This window comes from Heptranchias perlo, chromosome 33 (genome assembly GCF_035084215.1).
Source record: "Heptranchias perlo isolate sHepPer1 chromosome 33, sHepPer1.hap1, whole genome shotgun sequence".
In the NCBI taxonomy this organism is placed as follows: Eukaryota; Metazoa; Chordata; class Chondrichthyes; order Hexanchiformes; family Hexanchidae; genus Heptranchias; species Heptranchias perlo.
Genome location: NC_090357.1, coordinates 5,344,360 through 5,364,945, shown reverse-complemented (window position 1 = coordinate 5,364,945; position 20,586 = coordinate 5,344,360). Strand labels below are relative to the sequence as shown.

General features: G+C 45.2%; 1 protein-coding gene across 1 annotated transcript in view; it reads right to left on the bottom strand.

The window, feature by feature from the left end:
• zbtb16a (zinc finger and BTB domain containing 16a) overlaps positions 1-20,586 on the bottom strand; it is a 224,977-nt gene that overhangs the window by 120,224 nt on the left and 84,167 nt on the right. The window contains exon 3 of the mRNA XM_067970901.1: positions 7,984-8,081. Within this exon, the coding sequence (XP_067827002.1) occupies positions 7,984-8,081 (98 nt within the window). The remainder of the gene's footprint in view (positions 1-7,983; positions 8,082-20,586) is intronic.

Sequence of the window (20,586 nt, the reverse complement as noted above, 5' to 3'; positions counted from 1 at the left end):
GAGCCTTTAATGTAGTAAAACATCCCAAGGTGCTTCACAGGAGCGTTATGAAATGAAATTTGACACCAAGCCACATAGGGTGATATTAGGGCAGGGCACCAAAAGCTTGGTCGAAGAGGTAGGTTTTAAGGAGCCTCTTGAAAAGGAGAGGGGTGGAGAGGCAGAGGGGTTTAGGGAGGAAATTCCAGGGCTTAGGGCCTATGCAGTTGAAGGCACATCCCCGATTTTCATCACTCCAATGGTGGAGTGATGAAAATCGGGGATGCGCAAGAGGCCAGAATCGGAGGAGCTAGAACGGGCAGATTATTTTATTTGAATTCAAGGTGAATTAATTTCAGCTCAGGCTTGCCTATTTCCAAGATGCTGGTTACAGTGCAGCATTATGGTTGAGGTCTCGAAGCAGGTCACTTTGCTTCTCTCTTGGCTAAGAAATGACATTTTAAGCTGCAGAAAAGCAGCCCAGTTCTCCTTGCATTTTTCCCTCCCTATGGACAATGGCCAACCCCCAGTTCTGTGATAACCGCTGCTGTGCCATTGTGTGCTAAGAGACTTGGCATGTGAAAGGACCAAAGACCCAGCAGGCAGATGGACCACCCCAATGTCCTCTGGGCATGGAAATGGCAAAGATGAGCATTAGCTTGGCGACCAAGTGGTTCAGTAGATTAGAAAATGATACTTTCACCCCTGAAACTTGTGTTCCAATCCAACCTAAACTGTAGGGATAAAAGTCTCCAACAACATATGAAATGAGTTTGGGCAGTCCCAGTCCATAATGGGAGTGGCCCCCAACATAAAACTGTGCACAACTTGGTATTAAAATTACCAATCTTGTTCAGTAAGGTGACAAGAGTGTCTGGTGTGAGAAATGGAAAATGTCTCCATGATGCAGTAATGGCGGTCTTCATGGGTTGGTGTTGAGACACACTGTTGGTGGCAGAGCTTCACTCTGGATTTCGGGTTTGGTGGGGAGCGCATATATTATGATGCACAAAGTAGCGGGATCTGACTGTGCTACACTTGACCTGGCAATACTTGATGTGGATACTGGGTGCACGAGGTGGGAAGTGTTCCATCCCCATACAACTCAATTCCATTTTCATTTTAGGTCTACTTGAACCGAGACAAACATCCAGTGGCACAATTATAGATTTCACCCTTTGACACCTGGGTTGTGCTTGGAGAGAGCACCTAGAGCTGTATAACACCGGGGTGAAGTGCTGGTGGGAGCAATTTAAACTGACGAACTAAGAAAAGCATCACGCAAGATGTTTATTGGCACAACACTAAAGTATATTGACTTGAGTGCGATTTATTTTCTATAGTTTATCAATGTGCTAAATAAGCCAGTGAAAGCACTGCCTCATGTATCAAAAGAGGACTGTTCATCTGTTTCCACAATATGGTTTGGGAGTCAGTGTAAGGAAAGGAGTACACTTTGTACTTTTGTGAAAGGGATGACAATTATAGATAGCTCCTTGAGGGAAATAAACCCCACACACAAAAACAAAACTCCACTGCTGGCATCATTTAAAATATAACACTCCAAAAAGCTTGCTTAGCGCATCGGCAGTAAAAATAAAATCAGTCACAAGGATGAATTGGTGACTTGCAACATGCTTTGCTCTACGGATGTTACGCTTAGTATTATGCTATCCGTTTGGAGAGAGAATGACGTGAGCCAGAGATGTGAGCACATGATCCAGGCTGACACTCCCAGTGCAGTACTGAGGGAGCGCTGCGCTGTCGGAGTTGCCGTCCTTCGGATGAGGCGTTAAATGGAGGCCCCGTCTGCCCTCTCAGGTGAATGTAAAAGATCCCATGGCCACTATTTCGAAGAACAGGGGTGTTCTCCCCGGTGTCCTGGGCCAACATTTATCCCTCAACCAACATAAAGAAATTATCTGATCATTGTCACATTGCTGTCTGTGGGATCTTGCTGTGCGCAAATTGGCTGCCGTGATTCCTACATTACAACAGTGACCACACTTCAAAAAGTACTTCATTGGCTGTAAAGTGCTTTGGGACATCCTGAGGTTGTGAAAGGCGCTATATAAATGCAAGTCTTTCTTTTTATTAAGTGTGCAAGATCTGCAAAGGCACAAGAGTTGCCAATGAGATATAAATGCCTGTCTAACCATTATGCTGGAAGGTTCTTCAAGAGCCTCCAAATCATAGCATGTCCCGGATTACATGGTATTGCATGAAAGATGGCATGGCCAGGGTGACCAGGGGCCAGAGTCGCCCGTCTGGCTGCACTGGTCAAGGAAGCAACCATGCACGTCCGCGAACCCTGGCAAATGCACCTAGGCACGGCAGTGGCAACCTGCCTTCTCCAAGTCTGGATCAGCAGAAGCCGAGCTCTGCCATCTGCTGCAAAGTCAGCAGTGGCTACCATGCATCACAGAGCTTGCACACGTGCAGGCACCTATCATGGTCAGCTGTGGCCTGGAACATTGACTGCACCTTCTTGCAGACGTTCTTTGCAAATCCCCCCATGCCCTCGCCCCTCCCTATCTCTATAACCTCCTCCATCCCTATGAGAATCCCTACGTGGTCAGTTTTCGGTAAAATATTAAAATGTCTACGTGGCAAAGAAGCAGAATGCAAAATGGTCTGAACCAGACTGAGGGGAAAGAATCCGGATCGTCACCTACAACACCCCGCGATCTCTGCATTCCTCCAATTCTGGCTTCTTGATCATCCCCGATTTTCATCGCGCCTCCATTGGCGTCCGTGCTTTCAGCTGCCTAGGCTCTAAGCTCCAGAATTCTCTCCCTAAACCTCTGTGCCTCTCTCTCCTCCTTAAAACCTACCTCTTGGACCAAACTTTGGGTCACCTATCCCAATATTGTCTTAAGTAGTTCAGTGTCAAATTTTGCTTGATAATGTTTCAGTGAAGCATCTTGGTCGTTTTACTACATTAAAAGATGCTATATAAATGCACGGCTGTGTTTTATAGGATGGTGCTGTAGAATGGCACATAGGAAAACCCTCAGGACAACTAGGGACACTGCATTGCCGGTGTTGTCCACATCCCAAGAACAAACACAGGAATATAAGTAGGCCATTCAGCCCCTTGAGCATGTTCCGCCATTCAATTAGATCATGGCTGATCTGTATCTTAACTCCATCTAACCACCTTGGTTCCGTAACCCTTGATACCCTTGCCTAACAAAATCTATCAATCTCAGTTTTGAAATTTTCAATAGACCCCCTGCCTCAACAGCTCTTTGGGGGGAAAAGTTTTCCAGATTTCCACTGCTCTGCTTGAAGAAAAACTTCCTGACATCACCCCTGAATGGCCTAGTTCTAATCTACCCTATCAACTCCTTCAATCATCTTCCACTGTACTTAACAAAATGTATGAAATTAACAAGAAAATCCTCATTCCAAATTTCTGGTTGGTAAATGAGCAGGAAGTTAGTCACTTAACTGAAGGTGCTCGTTTCCCCACTGCTGACTCTTTTCAGATTATAAAACGCTACATTAAAAAGTACAAATTTGGTTAAAATGCAAGATTAATGCAATCCTCAAATCATCCAGCAAACGGGTCAGAACGAGCATCATCTAAAGACGATACAGTACTTGAATATCCAACACCTGCAGTATGATTCATTAACAACCTTCTGCCTCAGTTAACGGAAGCATAATTCACGTCCCACAGGGCATGAAGAATAAAAAGGGTACGTGGAGTCAGTGATGGACAATGTGACCTTTTTGATGTCGCAAGACACCAGTAATTTATGTTACAATAAGACAATACATGAGGGTAACAGGTACTAAGTCAAGCCCAATCCGTATATAAAAAATGAACCAAAATATCAACATTACATCCCTTGATTAATCGCATTCAACTGCAAATCTTCAAAAGAAAATTAAACCCATGATTTTCTCTTGAAGGATTCTAATCTTGTAGGATATTGCATTTTAAAATGGAATTCAATGACGGCGATACCAGCCATCACACTGAGATTACAAGAAAAAGTATTTAAAGCGCTCCAAAACTTGAGAACATCATTTGGGCTGACACTCCAGTGCCGACTGAGGGGATGCTGCATTGACTGAGGTACCATCCACCAGATGACATGCTAAATTGAGGCCCCGTCATCCTGATCATAAAGAACCTAGAGCATTATTTGAAAGGGGGGGGGGGGGGGGTTGTTCCCTCAATGTCCTGACCAACATTCTGCCCTAGTTATTTGCAGTTTGTGGGATCTTGCTGTGTGCAGAATGGCTACTATGTTTACCTACATAATAGCAGTTATGAGGCCAGCCTCTGAACTCAAACTCACAAATGTTTTTTTTTCTAATTGAGAAGTCTAAATGAAGGAAACCACCCTGATTGAAAAAAATAAAAAGAGTAGGAAAGAATGAAATTTGAAAATAGTGGTTAGGCGACATGCAACTTGGGTTTTCGAAGCATGCAGGAGGAAGGGAAAACTGAGGTGCGAGAAATTTTTTTGAGGTACTCTGAAAATGAGAGAGTAGAAGACAGTGCAATGAGTCTTCATTTCAAGGCAGCAAGAATGCAGGGGTGGGAGGGAGGGTGGAGGAAGTGCATGTAGGAAAGGTTAGGAGTAACAGAGGGCAAAGTTCAGAAGAACAATGACCAGAATAGCATCAATAAGATAAAGATAAGAAAGGTTCCAATAAAGAGAAAGTTGCTGGTTGTTGCCCGAGAGGCAGGTCATTAGAGATACTCTCCTTCAAAAGAAGATCCACCAAAGCAGACAAGAGACAAATAAAGCAACCTGAAAAACTAACAAAGGCTAAACAACAGCTTCTAAAAAAACTAACCATCATGTTTTCGGGATTGAAGACAATGCTGCCACAAGTAATTTGATGAACGTATATTAAAAATGCTACCATTAAGCTAAACGAAGCTCTAACGAGGTTAAATTCACAAGACAGCAAGGCTGGTATGTATAGATTATTTTTCAGAGGGGGCACCTGAACCAGTGTGTTGGGGACAATGAAAGATAGTTTGATATTCCAGTGATGTTTCACACTCATTGCAGCTGTGACAACTCTATTCATTTAATTCTGCTCTGGCAAGGAGGAGGGGGGCGGTGTTTATAAGTTTGACTAAAAACTGACACTGAAGTCACGCTTTTAAACAGATAGTGTTGCAAAAGCTGGAGACAGTCAGACAGCAAAGGGGGGTGAGGAGGATGGAATACAGGAGAGAGGGCTTCGCAAAATTAGCTTTAAGTCAAGCAAGATGATCCACTGGAGTGGGGCAACATAGTGCATTCATTATTTTTATATTATTACACAGGCAAGTTGTACTGATGGAAATAAATCCAATCATTACTGTTGTTCTGTACATAAAGCAGCTTAATATCAAGTCCCACCTCACCAACAGCTCTGTGGAATCCTTAACACCGGCCTTTACCACAGGATGTGTCAAGGAATGCTGACACACTGATTGGGGCCCCAAAAAGTTACTGCCTGCATGGAACACTGATGGTTGGCATGACAGCAGGCAGGACCTCAGTTTAACAACTCATCTAATGGATCGCATCTCTTGACAATGCATACAGTCCCTCAATATACTGCTCTGAGGGTTATCAGGCTGGAGCATCCCAGAATGAGGCTCGAACTTAGAACCTTGTGACTTTTTTTTATTCGTTCACGGGATGTGGGCGTCGCTGGCGAGGCCGGCATTTATTGCCCATCCCTAATTGCCCTTGAGAAGGTGGTGGTGAGCCGCCTTCTTGAACCGCTGCAGTCCGTGTGGTGACGGTTCTCCCACAGTGCTGTTAGGAAGGGAGTTCCAGGATTTTGACCCAGCGACCATGAAGGAACGGCGATATATCTCCAAGTCAGGATGGTGTGTGACTTGGAGGGGAACGTGCAGGTGGTGTTGTTCCCATGCGCCTGCTGCTCTTGTCCTTCTAGGTGGTAGAGGTCGTGGGTTTGGGAGGTGCTGTCGAAGAAGCCTTGGCGAGTTGCTGCAGTGCATCCTGTGGATGGTGCACACTGCAGCCACAGTGCGCCGGTGGTGAAGGGAGTGAATGTTTAGGGTGGTGGATGGGGTGCCAATCAAGCGGGCTGCTTTATCTTGGATGGTGTCGAGCTTCTTGAGTGTTGTTGGAGCTGCACTCATCCAAGCAAGGTGCTACTAACAGAGTCTAGTGGGCACTTTTTGACCTCAGGATATGCCTATTTAGACCACTACCCCACAGAGAGGATCTGAACGGTGGCCTTTTTAAAAAAAAAAATGGGACAGACTGGAGTAAACAAAGGCACATCCTTAGTAGCTAAACATCACAACCCAGCTCCAGATCACAGACTGCCTGAGAGCATTGCCAAAAGAAGATTAACTTTTTATAATGAATAAATCTTGTTAGTGTATTAAAAAGTCGTGCCCCATGCACAGTTCCTGTCAAATCTTTCCATTATAAATTCCTCTCTCCATTATTAATAATGGGAGCTGCCCCTGTAAACTTGTTGTGCTGTAATTACACTCTCCAGCCACTGGAGGCACTGCAGCGCCACCACTGCCAGGAAGGTGTCATTACAACAAGTTTACATGGAGAGTTTTCAGTGCAAGTGTGGACAAACTAACAACTACTTGCATTTACAGAGTAGAACACCCCAAGGTGCATCACAGGAGCTTTACCAAACAAAATGATACCGAGCCACACAAGGAGATATTAGGACAGGTGACCAAAAGCTTGGTCAAAGAGGTAGGTTTTAAAGGAGCGTCTTAAAAGGAGGGAGGGAGAGGTAGAGAGGTGGAGAGGTTTAGGGAGGGAATTCCAGAGCTTAGGACCTAGGCAGCTGAAGGCACGGCCGCCAACGGCGGAGCGATGAGAGGCCAGATTTGGAGGAATGCAGGGATCTCGGAGGGTTGTAGGGCTGGAGGAGGTTACAGAGATAGGGAGGGGCGAGGCCATGGAGGGATTTGTAAACAAGGTTGAGAATTTTAAAATCAAGGCGCTGTCAGACCGGGAACATAGGAAGTTATAATGGCAGTATAAAAATAAGGACAGAATGTATGACTTTAAAATGATGACTGATTATATGTGTCCCTGGTCTAATTATCCCTTGCCCTCTCACCCGCATCACCTGAAGACTTCTCATTGTAATTTAATCGCCTATGGCATTGACCAAAGTATTTACTATACAGAAGCAGGCCATTTGGTCCAACTGGTCTATGCTGGCGTTAATGCTCCACACGAGCCTCCTCCAACTAAATACTTCATCTAACCCCATCAACATATCCTTCTATTTCTAGCTCCCTCGTGCACTTAATTATAAACAAATATACTTGGCTCAAATAAAAATAAAGTATATAAAAAAAAAGATAAACAGACTTGTAACAGTTTGTAACAAGGTTTATTTGTTACAAGTCAGAGAAAGAATTCAGGAGAAACTTCTTTACCCAGAGAGTGGTTAGAATGTGGAACTCACTCCCACGAGGAGTGGGTGAGGCGAATAGTACAGATGCATTTAAGGGGAAACTGGATAAGTACATGAGGGAGAAAGGAATAGAAGGATGTGGTGATAGGGTGAGATGAAGTAGGGTGGGAGGAGGCTGGTGTGGAGCATAAACACCAGCATAGATCAGTTGGGCCGAACGGCCTGTTTCTGTGCAGCAAATTCTATGTAAGCTTAACAAAAAAAAAAATTAACAGCACGCGCTGGTTGCCAACTTTTAAAAAAAAATCAAAACTGTTTTGTTTACAGCACAGGAAACCTGCTACTCCCTCCTTCCCCCAGACTATGACAAATTTGGCGCAAGACTCACTGTACATACTGTACCCACAGGGTTGGCTCCGAGCCCAGGTTGGCAGAGCGCCAGTTCCACAACAACAAGGGCCATCAGCCAGCACAAGCCACAGGGAAGGGAGGGAGCTGAAATATACACCACAGTGCACACAGCATACCACAGCTTTTTTAAAAAATTGCACAAATTCTTTTGTTTTAATTAATTAAAACAAAAAAGAGAGAAGAGATGACGTGCCCCATGGTTACCTGTATGTGAAAGCAGATGCATCCTTAGCCGTAAGCTGTCCAGGAATCGTTTGCCACATAGCTCACACCCGTAGGTCTTCATTCCACTGTGCAGCTTCCTACAGCAAAACAAGAAGTGGGGGGAGAGAATGTCAACAAAATACGGTAGGAATGTGCAAAAGTCATCATACATTATTCCTCCACTTCATTAATATCTCTTCAGGCACCTGAAGCAGCTGCTTACAAGCTCTGCTGCTGTGTGCATTTTGCTTACATCACAGAATATAGTTGCTAGGCATTTTCAATACACCGTAAGGGAAATATAAAAAGGCATGCGTCAACCAACATGCCTCAATGTTGAGTGATACCCTCGATTCATCACCTGAAATGACTCCCAGCAACAATGACAGACCTGTAAAACACAAGTACATCAGCCCTGTCCTGTACAGCTCAAAGTGCACAAACCATGATTGAAAGGAGAGGGATAAAAAAGTGTGGCTGGATGATTTTCAGCAATTTAAATATGCACAGAAGCATAATATCTCTGCTCGTGCACTCTGAGGAGCTGCAGCCTGACCAGCATCAGCCACGTCGGAGAACAGATATATATATAAAAATTTTAAAAAAGTAATTCAGGCGAGAGGGCGCCCAAATCAAATAAAGGCAAGTGATGCAAGACTACATCGAGGAGTCAGTCTCACATTGCTTGAGCTTTGCACCACCTGTAGCAGAACCACAATCGGAGTGAAGCTTAAAGTTTACAGATAGTTTTTTGATGCCCTGTGAGCTTTAAGAGGGGAGGGGGGCCTGAGGGGGGAGAAAGAAAGGGCGAGGGCGGGAGCACGCATAAGAAATTGAAGAAACTTGCATTTATATAGCACTGTTCATGTCCTCAGTACATTCCAGAAAGCGCTTTTAAATGTAGTCATTGTATGGAGACAAATCCAGCAGCCAATTTTGTGCACAGAAACAGCAATGAGATAAATGACCAAATAATTAAGTTTTAGCGGTGCTGGTTGGGGGATAAATGCTGGCCGGGGCTCTTCATATCTAACCTTCGCCAAAAGCTGACTGTCCGACTGGCTCTTTTCTACCATAAATTTAACTGTGAAGCTCTGTTCATTGAGGATTTATAGTGCGGATTTTGCTTCACCTGATCAGAGATCATTGCAGCCAGCAGTATCACTCCTATCTGCACAGGAAACCTGCTGCTCCCTCCTTCCCCCAGCTCTATTCAGATCCTGGCCTCAAACAAGGCTTCTTTATTTTGTGGAAGGCTTGTTTCGAGCTGTTCTGGCCTCACTCTATAATCCAATCCACTCTCACAAGTTACAGGACTGCCACATTTAAGTGCAGATAATGCTGGAAACACACAGCAGGTCCGCCAGCATCTGCAAAGGGAAAAGACAAGTTAACGTTTCGGTGCGGACCCGTCGTCAGACACAAGTCCGATTAAAGGGCCCGTGTCCAAAACATCAAACCGTCCGTTTAGGGTTGCCAGCCCCGCAGGATTGTCCTGGAGTCTCCAGGAATTGAAGATTAATCTCCAGGACACCACTGCGAGCAAAACCCGGGAGAAAAATCATAGGGGCATTAAAATGTCTCATTTTCTTGGTTGAACATTTTCATTTATTAATTCTAAAAATGTTGGGAGATGGGGAAGAAAGGCTGTTTGACCAGGGGGGTCATTTGATGATGGGAGGTCATGTGACGGAACCTCCAAGAGCACATCCAGAGTTGGCGAGACTACACCCGTTCTCCTTGTGAATGCCGACCGACCCGCTATGCATGTCCACATTTGCAATTTTCCTCCTTTCTATTACATTTTAAGAGATTGCATATTAAAAAAAAATCTAACTCCTTTCATCAAAGCTGCGTTTTTTTAATCCCCTTCCCCCCCCAAAAAAAACAAATTGCAAATGTAAGATTGTTAAGACCCAACCTTATGTCAACATGGGTGACTGTTTGCAGAACCATATGTCCCCCCCTCCCCCAGCCCTATTCTTCATACACTTGTCAAATGGCAAAAACCGTGAACTACACCAACTGCCTCTTGAGAAACACATTGCAACACCCACTAAAATTTAAAAGATTGCAAAAGACCACAAGGGCAATGAGACCACAGAAATGCAACCGCATACATTGCAATCGGCCACTCGATGCCAATCCCTGACACTACAGCTCACTGTCGTCTTGACCCTCCTGGGGTTTTGGGGGGGGGGGGCGGGGGAAGGAGGGAAGCGGAACTGTAAAGTCCTCCCCCTTTCTGTTTGCCATAGTTTCATCACTCGAGTCCTTTAAATCTGCACCAGGTTTGTAACCCGGGGCTATGTGAAAATGTTTTACAAGTGGAATTGATTAAAGTGTACTTGTGCACATGTGAAGGTTTTTACAGATGCAAAAACATTTTTAAAAAAAAAAAATTTTTTTTAAATCGCACAGCTTTCACAAGATTCTCAGTGGTCATTTACTGAAGCAAATTCAGAGCTTTGTGTAGAAATCTGTAGTTGGGGTTTAGTTTCTCTTTGAATAGCTGCTGGCTCTATTTGTTTTTTGTAAATATAAATTCAAATTCATTCCCCCTCGCCTGCTACAGATGCCAAATCATGCTGGGTGGGGTAGGTCCAGTTCTGGACAACCATCTAATACCTCGTCCAAACGGCCATTCTTTGGGTGTGAGCCTGGGTAGTAAGTGTTGGTAGACTATTCAACCATGGGGGAAATCACACCTGATCCTTATCTCATCTGATACACTTGTAAGTCAGCTGGGGTGGGTGGGGGGGTGGTCATTAGATGGCAGTTGGGAGCAAGAACCATGGCAGGCTTTTCCCTCCCTAGACAAGGTGAGGGGGGGGGTGAGGAGGGGGAAAAGAGAGGGGGGGGGGGGATGACTGAGACCGATTGCATCGCCTTTACTGAGACTCCAGCGTACTTGGCACACACCAGGGACTGAATCTGGGACTTTCCAGGCTGTATGGTTTCAGTGTTCCTGCCTATCTTATCATCGCCCAACTGAACCACCAGGAGGAACTAATTAAAAGGATTCTTAGTCTTCCCATCCAGTTATTTGATGCTCCCCGCTGTTATTTTAGGCAATACAACAACCAATATAGCACCTTTAATGCAGTAAAACGTCCCAAGTCGCTTCACAGAAGCGTAATCAAACAAAATTTGATGCCGATGGAGATATTACAACAGGTGACCAAAAGCTTGGCCATAAAGAGGTATATTTTAAGAAGCGTCTTAAAAGGAGGAGAGTAGAGACACGGAGAGGTTTAGGGAGGGAATTCCAGAGCCTACGGCCAAGGTAGCTGAAGGCATGGCCGCCAATGGTGGAGCAATGAAAATCAGGGATGCACAAGATGCCAGAATTGGAGGAGCGCAGAGATCTGGGAGGGTTGTAGGGCTGGAGGAGGTTCCAGAGAAGGGAGGGGCGAGGCCCTTAATGTTGTACCAGTAACGCTCGGTGGGAGAGCTGGGTTTGCCCAACTTGGGGTGGGGGTGGAAGGGAGAGGAGGGTCGAACTCCAGATTTGGCCGACTTAGCTGGGACCCAGGGGACGCCAGATTACCCAGTCCGAAGGCTGAGCCAGGAACAGCACAGACTCAGGCCAAACCTGGAGGACAAAAGGTGGGTTCCTGGGAGCCAAATGGAGGCGGTCCTTCAAAGCCATGTTGGCCAACCTCAAAATGATGGAGGGTCATGACCTCCCCCGGTCCCCACCACTGAACACACTTCCACTGTGGCGGCCTTCATTGATCGCTTCGAATTGCTACCACCACCAATGACAGACCTGTACCCACCAGTATTGCACCCTAGTGTTATACAGCTCAAAGTGCTCCCTCCGGACACAAGCCAAGTTCGGAAAACAAGACCTATAATTGTTCCTTGGTTTGATTTTCACAGTTCAAGTGGGCACAGTATTATAATTTCACACACCCGTCACTATGCTTTACAGCAATCCTCCTTACAATAACAGCGTAATAAGATAGTTCAGAGGTGTTAATTTCACACCGTCTACCTGAGCCACACAGACCAGAAGGCCCCAGGTCTGATTCCCAGTGTGAGTTGGCTGATCTGACCAGGGGAGGTAGTGAGGATGCTGCAATTGATGCATTTAAGGGGAAACTAGATGAGGAAGAAATGGAATAGAAGGTATGCTGATAAGAGTTAGATGAAAAGGGGTGGGAGGAGACTGGTGTGGAGGATCAACACCAGCACAGACCAGTTGGGCCGAATGGCCTGTTTCTGTGCTGTAGACTCGATGTAATTCTACGTAACTGATCTCGGTGACCCTGGGTTAAAAAAAGAGGGGGAAAAAAAAAGAGAAAAAGGTCAGCCATTCCTGATCGCCATTCCATGCTGGAGAGAGCGCACTTGTGTGGATACTGAATGAGGACAGAATCGGACTCGGCCGTGCTGGATTCCATAGTCGAATAGCCTGCCAATAGATGAAGTTCACAAGACGAAGAATTACCAGTTGGGTGAGGCAAGAGTAGGCTACAGGGAGCTATAGAACCCATGGTTCAGGATGAATTAGCACGGTCAGGAGAGAAAGGAAGACCCCCTTTTCACAAAACGGATGCAGGGCTACTATATCCAGAAAGCAAGCAGCAAGCATCACGTGGGCCCATGTTACACACGAGCATGTTCAGAAACTTTAAAGAGGAAGTGCTATTCTACTGATTGCTCACATAATTGTAAAAAGCCCTTAAGGGGAGATGACAAATGGAGACTGCTCGTTCAAGAGTCATTTTGCATCGAGTTTCTCCCTCCCCATCCCCCTCAGGTGCGACATCATTGAGTTCTTCGGCTATGAATGGGAATGGAGGGATACATTCCCATTCACAATTTTACTACAAAAGACCTTCTACATTATTAATATTAGGAAGAGTTCCAGAGAAAGTATCTGCTCACAAATTTGGCTGTAACCAGCTGTTTTACAGCACAGAACATCAGCAACAAGGAACAACAGAGGTTATGGTTAGCCCATAGCCATCTGCTTTTATTACATGTAGCATTGTGAGATGATTCAGTGCACTACACTGCCTCCTTGAACACTCTTCCATCAGCCTTTAGCACCTTTGGGCTAAGAAGGCGTTTAAAAAGAATCAACTCGGGTCCCGGTCTCCAGGCTCACACAGTGAGAATGGCCACCAGAAGGTGGGTCACGGTCGCCTGTGGAAGCAAACCCCTCTCGGAGTCGGCGCCTTCAGGAGAGGCGGGGAGAAAACCGGAAACACCGCACCCATTACAGGCATGCTGATAAAAGGGGCAGACAGCTAGACCCGGCCCCTTCCCCGGAAACCCCCTCCCCTCCCTCAGAACGACAGATTTTCAAAGAAGATTTTCCTGATTTGTTATAAAATAGACCAGGCATTCCGGGAATGAGGTGCTGCAAAACGAGTTTTGGTGGGAAGAGGGCTGGAAAAGGTAATCATTTGTGCAAGTTATTTCATTGCCATGATCAATTAAGTTGGCCGTCATTAACAAATAGATCAATATACGCTGAAAATCCTTAAATGACTGGTCCAGTTGCAGCCCCGCTCTCTCAGTTAATAAAAGGTCCTATTAAAATAACTACATACTGCTCTCAGTGCTGATATTTGGTTCTTTGTGGACAATGGACTAGTTACTGATCTACTGCTGGGATTTTACGAACTGTATGGTTCCCATTTGTAGCAGTCTGCTGGGGCTTTGCAATTCACGTTCTGGAACACTGTGTACACAGGTTCAATGTAGAAATATTGATTTATTAACGCATTCCTAGCAGCTCGTTTCCAACCCAAATTGGAGTTAGTGCAACCCTTGTATGCAAGAAAAGGAACTCATTTCAGATGTGCCAGGAAAATGTGGCAAACCCACAGTTCCCGATCCCTGCAACCAACCCCATTCCTTAAATCAGGATGTCTGAATTACATGAGCGTAATTGTCCAGTTTGGTCTCAATGACAATTTCTCACCCTCTGACCCACCTCACACAAGCCTGCTGAACCAAAGGTTGGCAGTCCACCTCTCGCTTCTCAATAGTTAGCTGCGGCTCAGTGGGTAGCACTCTTGCCTCTGGGTCAGAAGGTTATGGGTTCAAGTCCCACTCCAGAGACTTGAGCACATAATCCAGGCTGACACTCCAGTGCAATGCAGAGGGAGCGCTGCCCTGTCGGAGGTGCCGCCTTTTGGATGAGTCGTTCAACCGAGGCCCCGTCTGCCCTCTCCGGTGTCCTGGCTAATATTTATCCCTCAACCAACATTACTAAGACAGATTATCTGGTCATTATCTCATTGCTGTTTGTGGGACCTTGCTGTGCGCAAATTGGATGCCGCATTTCCTACATTACAACAGTGACTGCATTTCAAAAGTACTTAATTGGCTGTAAAGTGCTTTGGGATATTCTGAGGTCATAAAAGGTGCTATATAAATGCAAGTTCTTTCTTTTTTTAAACTCTCTTTTATGAAGACCATCACTTGGGAATCGTCTCCCTCTTCCTCCAACCCCACACCAACACGCAACATACCTCCCAGCAACCTTATCCACCAAACCACTGATACAACAGCCAGTGCCTACAATTTCAAGGACGCCTGACATTTTTAGCATGACTGCCAATAGATTTCCCGTGACAAAATTACAGCCTTATTTAGAGAGAAAACAAACTGTACCTATGACAATCTACTTTAATATTATGGGAATCTCTTAACAGATCTCAAATTGGTCCCATCTGATACAAACCAGTACTTCACCGTAGTGTTGTACAGCTCAAATTGCTCTGTGCATATACAGTCCAAGTTTGGGAAAACAGACTCTAAAAAGGTGCTTTTATGTTGGTCTATGATCACCAGCTCCCCTAGCACAACAACTTACATTTATATAGCACCTTTAACATAGTAAAACATCCCAAGGCGCTTCACAGGAGCGTTATCAAACAAAATATGACACCGAGCCACGTAAGGAGATGTTAAGACAGGTGACCAAAAGCTTGCCCAAAGAGGTAGGTTTTAAGGAGCGTCTTAAAAAGGAGGGGAAAGAGAGGTAGCGGGGTTTAGGGAGGGAATTCCAAAGCTTTAGGACATAGGCCGCCAATGGTGGATCAATTAAAACTGGGGATGCGAAAGAGGCCAGAATTGGAGGGTTGTAGGGCTGGAGGAGGTTCCAGAGATAGGGAGGGGCGAGGCCATATTGAAATTTGAAAACAAGGATAAGAATTTTAAAATCGAGGTGTAGCTGGACCGGGAGCCAATGTAGGTCAGCGAGCACAGGGGTAATGGGTGAACGGGACTTGGTGAGAGTTAGGATACGGGCAGCAGAGTTTTGGATGAGCTCAAGTTTATGGAGGGTGCAAGTTGTAGCTCTGGGCAGCTGCATTAAAATAAACTAGATGGGTTCCTTAATTTTTTTATATATATAAAGGCAGACGACCAGGAAAACCCTTGCTTTTTTCACTGGGTCTTCTCTACCAAAGTAAGTCCCCCTGGCGCCAGTCAATGTGTTGCCCCAGCAACCACCGCGTGCTTCTGTGGAGACGTCACGATGCAACATCACTGCGCACGCACCAGTTAGTCTCGCCGCAATGACATCACGATGCAATGCCAAGAAGTCATGATTCCTCCCACACTCACTGGCCAAAACATTGTCTGTGCAGGTGCAGTATGGCGGGCTGCACAATACAGCTGCTTTACAGGAAGGCTGGCTGCACGTTTCAGGTAAACATGGGAGAGTGGGACATGGTAAAATTTTAGAGGGGTGCAGGAACCCCCTTTAAGAGAGACCTGGACGTACACAAGTCTTTCAATGTGGCAGGACAAGTTGAATAGGCTGTTAAAAAAGCATTCGGGATTTGGCTCTATAAACAGAGGCAGGGAATTTGTGCTAAACCTTTATACTGGTTAGGCCCCACCAGTATCCAATTCTGGGCTCCACACTTTAGGAAAGATGTCATGGCCTTGGCAGAGGAGATTTAATAGAATGGTACCAGGGATGCAGGACATCAGTTACCTGGAGAGACTGGAGAAGCTGGGACTGTTCTCCTTAGAGCAGAGAAGGTTAAGAGGAGAATTAATAGAGGTGTTCAAAATCATGAAGGGTTTTGATAGTTCCTCCTTATTTACTCTGTTTCCAGTGGCAGAAAGGTCCTAACTAGAGGACATAGATTTAAGGTAATTGGCAAAAGAACCAGAGGGGAGTTGAGAAGAATTTTTTTTTAACGCAACAAGTCATTATGATCTGGAATTCACTGCCTGAAAGGGCAGTGGAAGCAGATTCAGTAGTAACTTTCAAAAGGGAATTGGATATATACTTGAAGGGGAAAACATTGCAGGGCTATGGGGAAAGAGCAGGGGAGTGGGACTAATTGGATAGCTCTTTTCAAAGAGATAGCACAGGCACGATGGGCTGCAATACAAAAGCAGGTTAGAACTGCACTCCTGGGTATTTCCCACAGTTCAAGTCTACATAGTATAAAAACTTCACACACCCAACACTACACCTTACTGGTGGAATCAATTACTTATATTTATTTTGGGAACCAAGAAGTCTCAAGAAAATATTGCCAGTCAAATAGCTGAAAGCGCAGAACAATGGGTTGCTACATCCCCGGAAATAGCAAAATCAATACCATATTGACTGGGTTATTTCATTTTAATTGATCAGACAACCACAGGAGATCGATGCAGGTCATGATACGGAATGTGGCTGTAGTTGTAATTACAGTTGTTAACATGGTTAATTGGGTCGTCTGGTCAGTTTCTTGCTCTCGCCCCTCATGTGCACATTCCACATTTGGCCTCTCTCTCTCTCTCTCTCTCTCTCCCACTACAAACACCCACCAATGTATGAGATCTCGTATCCAAACGGTAACCATGTTTTGCTTACGGATTTCTCTATCGGAGAAAACCATATAAAATATTACATAGATAAAATATTACATAGCACAGAAACAGGCCATTCGGCCCAACTGGTCTGTGATAAGTTTATCACAGTTATCTGGGGATAAGTTTATGCTCCACACGAGCCTCCTCCCACCCTACTTCATCAAACCCTATCAACGCATTCTTCTATTCCTTTCTCCCTCATGTTTATCTCGCTCCCCCTTAAATGCACCTATGTTATTCGCCTCAACTACTCCATGTGGTAGCAAGTTCCACATTCTAACCATTCTCTGTGTAAAGAAGTTTTTCCTGAATTCTTCATTGACTTAGTGACTATCTTATATCGATGGCCCTTAGTTTTGGACTACCCCACAAGTCTCTACGTCTATTCTGCAAGTAAACTGACCAGGGAGGCCAATTCATTATCGGCAGAGGATAATTAAACAAAGCAACCCTGGGCTAAGCAACTGGGGGAAATTAGCCACAGCTCTCACTGGGGATCACCAATTCCTGCCGGAAAGTGTGGACAACAGCTTGGGGACCAGATTGCCAATACCCAATGTCCAGGCACATGCGTGCAAAATGCCCCTCTCCTCCCCAAAGTAGCTGCACCAATGATTAAACGTACAATGCTCGTGCAAGTATGCGATTAGCAAAGTGGGTTTAATTTATTAATACAAAAAAGGTGCTGTTTGGAAAGATACAGTTTACAGCCAGGCATGTGAAGGCTGGATTGTTATCCCCTGGTCTAGGACCACTCCAGGCAGGAAATGTACCTATAAAGAGAAAAGATCATTTATAGATTTAAAAGAGAGAGAGAGAGAGAGAGAAGCTGTTGATGGAAGTGTTTTTCCTTAAACAACAGCCGTGAAAAGGCAGGGCCACTGCAGCAGACTTCACATACTTTAGACCCACGGGGCAAATCTTCCCAAGAACGGATTGCTCAGAACAAACAAACAAACCCAGAATGAAGTCTGGGCCCCTGGCAAGCTGCAAGTAATTAAGTGGGCCTATAAACAGCTCGGAAGAGCACTTCAAAGGGGCAGCAACTCCTGTATCTGCCTCTCGCTCTCGGTCTCTCCTTCTACTGAAGCAGCTCCGAGCTCTCTGAAGCCATGTGCCTAGTGGTGTACTGTTCACATCAACACGCACGTGTTATCAAAAAAAAAGTGAGATAGAAAAAAGTGCCATAAAAATGCCTGTCTGAGCAAGGAAAGGAATGTAACACAATTAACCACTGATACGAAGAATTCAACCACCTTGTGAGGCGGATTCACCAAAATGTTACCAGAGCTCCCAAGGTTAAATTGAGATCTCACATAAACTAGGCTTGTATTCCCTGGAATATAGAAGGTTACAGGTGATTTGGTTGAAGTTTTTGAAAGGAATTGATAGGGTAGATAGAGAGAAACTTCTTCCACTGGTGGGTGAGTCTAGGACAAGGGGACATGACCTTAAAATCAGAGATAGGCCGTTCAGGAGAGAAAAGTTAGGAAACACTTCTTCAGGCAAAGGGTGGTAGAAGTGTGGCAAAAGCAGATGCTAGCTCAATTAATAATGTTAAATCTGAGATCGATAGATCTTTGCTAGCCAAGGGTATTAGGGGATATGGAGCCAAGGCGGGCGGATGGAGTTAGAGTATGGCATGATCTCATTGAATAGCAGAGCAGGCTCGAGGGGCTGAGTGGCCTACTGCTGTTCCTATGTTCCCGTCTCTGCTCCCCTCTTGAAGGTGCCGATTCACGCTGGGATAAGAGTGGGGTTGCCAACCCTCCAGGATTGGCCTGGAGTCTCCAGGGATTGAAGATTAGTGTCCGGGACACCGCTGGGAGTAAAACACCTGGGAGAAAAATCACTGGGGCATTAAACAAAATTGTGCTTTTTCCTCTCATTTTCTTCAAAACACTTTCATTTATTAGTTCTAAAAATATTGCAGATGGGGGGCAGGGGGGAGGGCTGTTTCACTAACAAGTCAAGATTAATCCAAATTGGGTAAGAAAGAGTCTGTTCCCTTTCCAATCGGCTGGGAAGACAGCGCACCTGGAGGATGGGTCAATGGCGGGAGTGTGGGGGGCGGGGCAGTTCGAGGCGGGAAGGTCACGCGATGAAATGTCCAGAGTTGGCGACTGCTATGTACGAGTGCCAGCTACCCTCCTGCTGTACCTTTTCTCACCAAGTGTGACAATATGCTATTCCACCATGGATTGCATGCCACCCGAGCTCAAGATCATGCTCACCCAACATCCACAAATGCTCCTTTTCAGCACGGATCACAGGCACCAGGGTTAATTACACCCCCCACCAGTCTCTTCCTGTAAAGTTCGAGACGACTTGTGTGGGCATTTATAAGCCAGTTGTGGGGGGGATTGGCAGAATGACAACCACCACCATTTATAGGACACCTTTAACCTAGTAAACGTCCCAACACTCTTCACGGTAACGGGAGAGTTGGCGGTGCATAGCCGGTTTTTGCCGAGTGAAGAGGTTTAGGAAGGGAGCTTCAATCAGCTGTAGGCTTTTGCACCAGTGGGACAATAGAGGCCAGTCAGAAGACCAAAGGTCAAAGGCCTGCAGAGGTAGGGTGGGGCACAGCCGTGGAGGAGTTTTTAAAAAACAAGGACGAGGGAGCAAAGAAGAGGAGCAAGCAAGGTGGGAACTGAAGAAAAGGACAAAAAAAAATAGCAAAAGACATCATTACTGGCATCTGATCACTTTGAAGTTCTGGTCGAATTTCAGCTCATTTGTTTGAGAGATTTATAAAGCAATGGGACAGTTTGTTGGGGTAAGGAAGTCCAGAGAGAGAGCAAAGGGCAAGAATTTTGTTCCATGGTACAAATGATAATTAACTGCAGTGTAATTAAACATAAGATAACTGATATGCCAGAGGCAGCTTAAGCTGCAGTTCAATTGAGGGGCTTCATATACACCAAGAATGATGCTCAAGCACTTTGTCAACATCAGGACAGCCTAGAGATTGAATTACAGCCTTAAATTCCCTGATCTGATATTAATTACTTCACAAAATGTACAATAATTTAATAAGATCATTTCAGCTTGTCTCTCAGTTATACTGGAGAGGAAGGGGTAGCGAGACGGTGTCTTTCTGATTACTAATTAACTTCCAATAAAATGATTCAGTATATATTAGAATCCGTTTCCTCAATCCTCTCGTGGCCATGGTTTCTCTTAATATTCCTCTCTGGTTGCTCCTCAGCTCCAAACACACAATCCTACACATTCTTTCTCCTCTCAATCTCACTGTGTTGCAATCAAGGCCCAATCGCACCATCTCTTACTCAAACTCATTCTTTCGCAAGATCTCAAAATTGTGGAACTCCTCACCTCCCTCGGTTTTCCCCTTCCTCCTCTAATCCACAGCCTTTTAAAACCCACGCTTGGCGTCACCTAATCACTACTGAGGGAAACGCTGCACTGTCTTTCAGGTGAGACGTTAAAACCGAGGCCCTGTCTACCCTCTCAGGTAAAAGATCCCATGGCACTATTCGAAGAGCAGGGGAGTTATCCCCGGAGTCCTGACCAACACTTATCTCTCAATCCATTTTTTTTTAAAAAAGCGATGTTGGTTATCTGGTCATTTCTCTCGTTGCTGTTTGTGGGATCTTGCTGTGCACAAATTGGCTGCCGTGGTTCCTACATTATAACAGTGACTACACTTCAAAAGCTCTAAAGCGCTTTGGGACGTCCCGAGGTCATGAAAGGCATAATTTAAATGCAAGTCCTTTCTTTCCCTCCATTTTTTCC